Source organism: Propithecus coquereli, unplaced genomic scaffold (genome assembly GCF_000956105.1).
Source record: "Propithecus coquereli isolate 6110/MARCELLA unplaced genomic scaffold, Pcoq_1.0 Scaffold141, whole genome shotgun sequence".
In the NCBI taxonomy this organism is placed as follows: domain Eukaryota; kingdom Metazoa; phylum Chordata; class Mammalia; order Primates; family Indriidae; genus Propithecus; species Propithecus coquereli.
This window is the reverse complement of record NW_012138414.1, coordinates 177,607-180,251: the sequence shown is the minus strand read 5'-3', so window position 1 is coordinate 180,251 and position 2,645 is coordinate 177,607. Positions and strand designations below refer to the sequence as shown.

The 2,645-nt window shown below is 35.2% G+C and overlaps 1 protein-coding gene across 1 annotated transcript in view; it reads right to left on the bottom strand.

Moving 5' to 3' along the window:
- Nucleotides 1-7: 7 nt before the first annotated feature.
- SNRNP48 (small nuclear ribonucleoprotein 48kDa (U11/U12)) overlaps nt 8-2,645 on the bottom strand; it is a 53,541-nt gene continuing 50,903 nt past the window's right edge. Inside the window, exons 5-6 of the mRNA XM_012639619.1 lie at nt 2,421-2,585; nt 8-208 (exon numbers count right to left, since the gene is read on the bottom strand). Of these exons, the coding sequence (XP_012495073.1) occupies nt 160-208; nt 2,421-2,585 (214 nt within the window). The 3' untranslated portion in view covers nt 8-159. The remainder of the gene's footprint in view (nt 209-2,420; nt 2,586-2,645) is intronic.

The window sequence follows — 2,645 nt, the reverse complement described above, 5'->3', positions numbered from 1 at the left end:
TATCGTGTACTCACAGTTTGAAGTGTAAGTATTTATTGAAAATAATGAACACTAAACATCATTTAAACACATTTTCCTATGCAAAGCAATTCCAATTAAAATATTAGCATACTGGTTATCATGGCATAAGCATAATTAATACATGCACAAATACTCCATTTATATTTTTTGCTTTCTTCTTTTATGACTATGATGTCTGTCTCCATCCCTGAAATGAAAAGGGTATTAAAAAACTATTATAAATAATAGCTATTTTAATATCAGAGTTATAAAATAATAATTCAACAGTAATATACTACTTTCATCAGACATAAACCAGAATAAGAGAAAACATGCATTTGGAACTGAACTGTGATTTTTTAAGAGTAAATATGAAACATGTATTAAAACTAAAAGAAAAAACTGAAATAGGGATAAGCAAAATGATTTTTTAAAAATTATGCTTTGAAGTTCTACTTTAAAATTAACTAAATAACTGTAAATGACCAATGACCGGAGAATTCACTTCAAATAGAATATTAAAGCCATAGAAAGATTTAAGAAATTGTCTAATTTCCTTATTCTCTTATAGGCTCTTATCTGAAGTCCCTATAATTCATTCTACCTCAAGGGTGAATATTAAAGATTAGCCTTGCCCTATTGAGAAGTATTTCTCGCTAATAACCAGCTTATCCTCTTTAAAGAAAATTATTTCACGTTTAGATTTTGAGGACTTCTAATGCATTTAAGATAATGGGGGCTGATTAGAAATGTCAAAAATTACTTCAGTGGAAGAAGCACTTACAAACTTCAAAGAAGTAAAAGAGCACAATTTCTAATAGATAATCAAGATTTAGTTTGGGTATGTATAATTATAAAATATCATGTGAATCAAGAGATCACTAGGCACATGTTTCATTTTTATAAGAGAAGGACCAAGTCACAGCTACCTTTAAACATATGAACTGACTGATAGTAGAGGAACAAAATTACCAAACCCATCCAATAAGTTGTACCAATTCCTGATTATCAGTGGCCCTGGGAGACAAGCTATCACTTGAGAGCCTATTATTTGACAAGGACTGTGCACATAAAACTAGTAATAGGAGAGTGGGTGGGTCGGTGGGTGGGTGAGTGAGTGGGGGGAAAAAAAAAACACTACTAATAAAAAAAACACAGACTCTGCCTTGAAGGAGCTCATAGTTCAGTAGGGAGAACAGTAAGTTCAAGAACAAGTATGTGCTAGGTGGGGAGATGACAAAATGGAGAAGATGATCAGCTCTGCTTCAAAGAGTGAGAAAAGGTTTCAGGATATGACTGGGCTGGGTCTTAAGAGGATGAGGAGGAGTTTACCACGCTGGCTTTAAAAGAAAATTAAGCAGCAGAGCACAAGTGGAAAGGCAACAGGCTGGCGAGGGTACAAGTTATGTATTTCATGAGGTAGTGGCAAAATATAAGGAGAAATAGGCAGGAGCCCTGATCCAGAGGTCTTCAGAACCATTCAAAAGAATACAAATTTGGCCACTGAAGAGTTCTAGGAGGTGAATAGTCACTGTGGCAGGATAGTAGCAATGGATTCGTATGGGATAAGCTTAGAGACAAGTAGAACAATCAGGAAAACTACCATCATTTTCCAGATGGACAGCAACAGGGACAGAGAAGAGGAGGTGCGTGTGAGGTATTTTAAGACGGAATTGATAGCAATTAGGAACTGACCAGATGGTAAACAGTAAGAAAGAAGTATCTAAAATGACTGTTTGATTTCTGACTTAGGCGAATACATGAAGGTCACCTCTTTAACCAGGAGAGCAACACAGGGGAAAGAGGAGCAGATCGAGAAAAGTTAAAGACCTGATGAACTTGAGATCCACATAGATACCTCATAAGCAGCTGGAGCAGGGGAATAGACCTCAATTGATTTAAATTTATTATTTTAGTATTAATTCACATATCTCTGGCTACCAAAATTTTACTAACACTATTTATTATTTCAGTATTAATTTACATATCTCTGGCTATCGAAAATAATTGTCAAGGTCTGGACCTTCTCTCTCACACTATATATCCTTTAACTGAGGAATTATCAGGAAAAAGAACGAGAAAGAACAAGAGAAAGAAGAGGAAGGCGCAGAAGAAAGAGATCTAGGCAAACACCTTTTATTAATAAACATAGTTAGTCCCTACCTAGATAATACTTTCAAATATCCTGGTTAGGAAGCAAGTTAGTGATAAAAAAACGGAAACCAATATCCAATCACACATACGTCACTACAGCTGTGGTTATTTGAAGTATGACAAATATTAAGAACTTTTCATCAATTACTTACTCTCCTTACCCTTATTCTTATAATCTATTTTTTCAGCATGGTCTATAACAGAAAGACTCGTTCTGCTTTTTGAAAGTAAACAATTCAGGTTAGATGATGCAGTATGACACTCACCTCTCTTTCCTTCTTCTCGATTCACAGTTTTTATCCTTATCTTTATTTCTTTTTCGTTTATGTGGGCTCCTACTCCGATCCCTTCTATGTCGTGAACATTCAGCATCCAAATAACTTCCAACAGACTGTCGTGAATCTACAGAAGCTGATCGCCTTTCTTCACTCCTGAAACATAGAAAAGTTAATCAGTTCGTTTGGCCAAGGGTCTCCATTACATACACACAG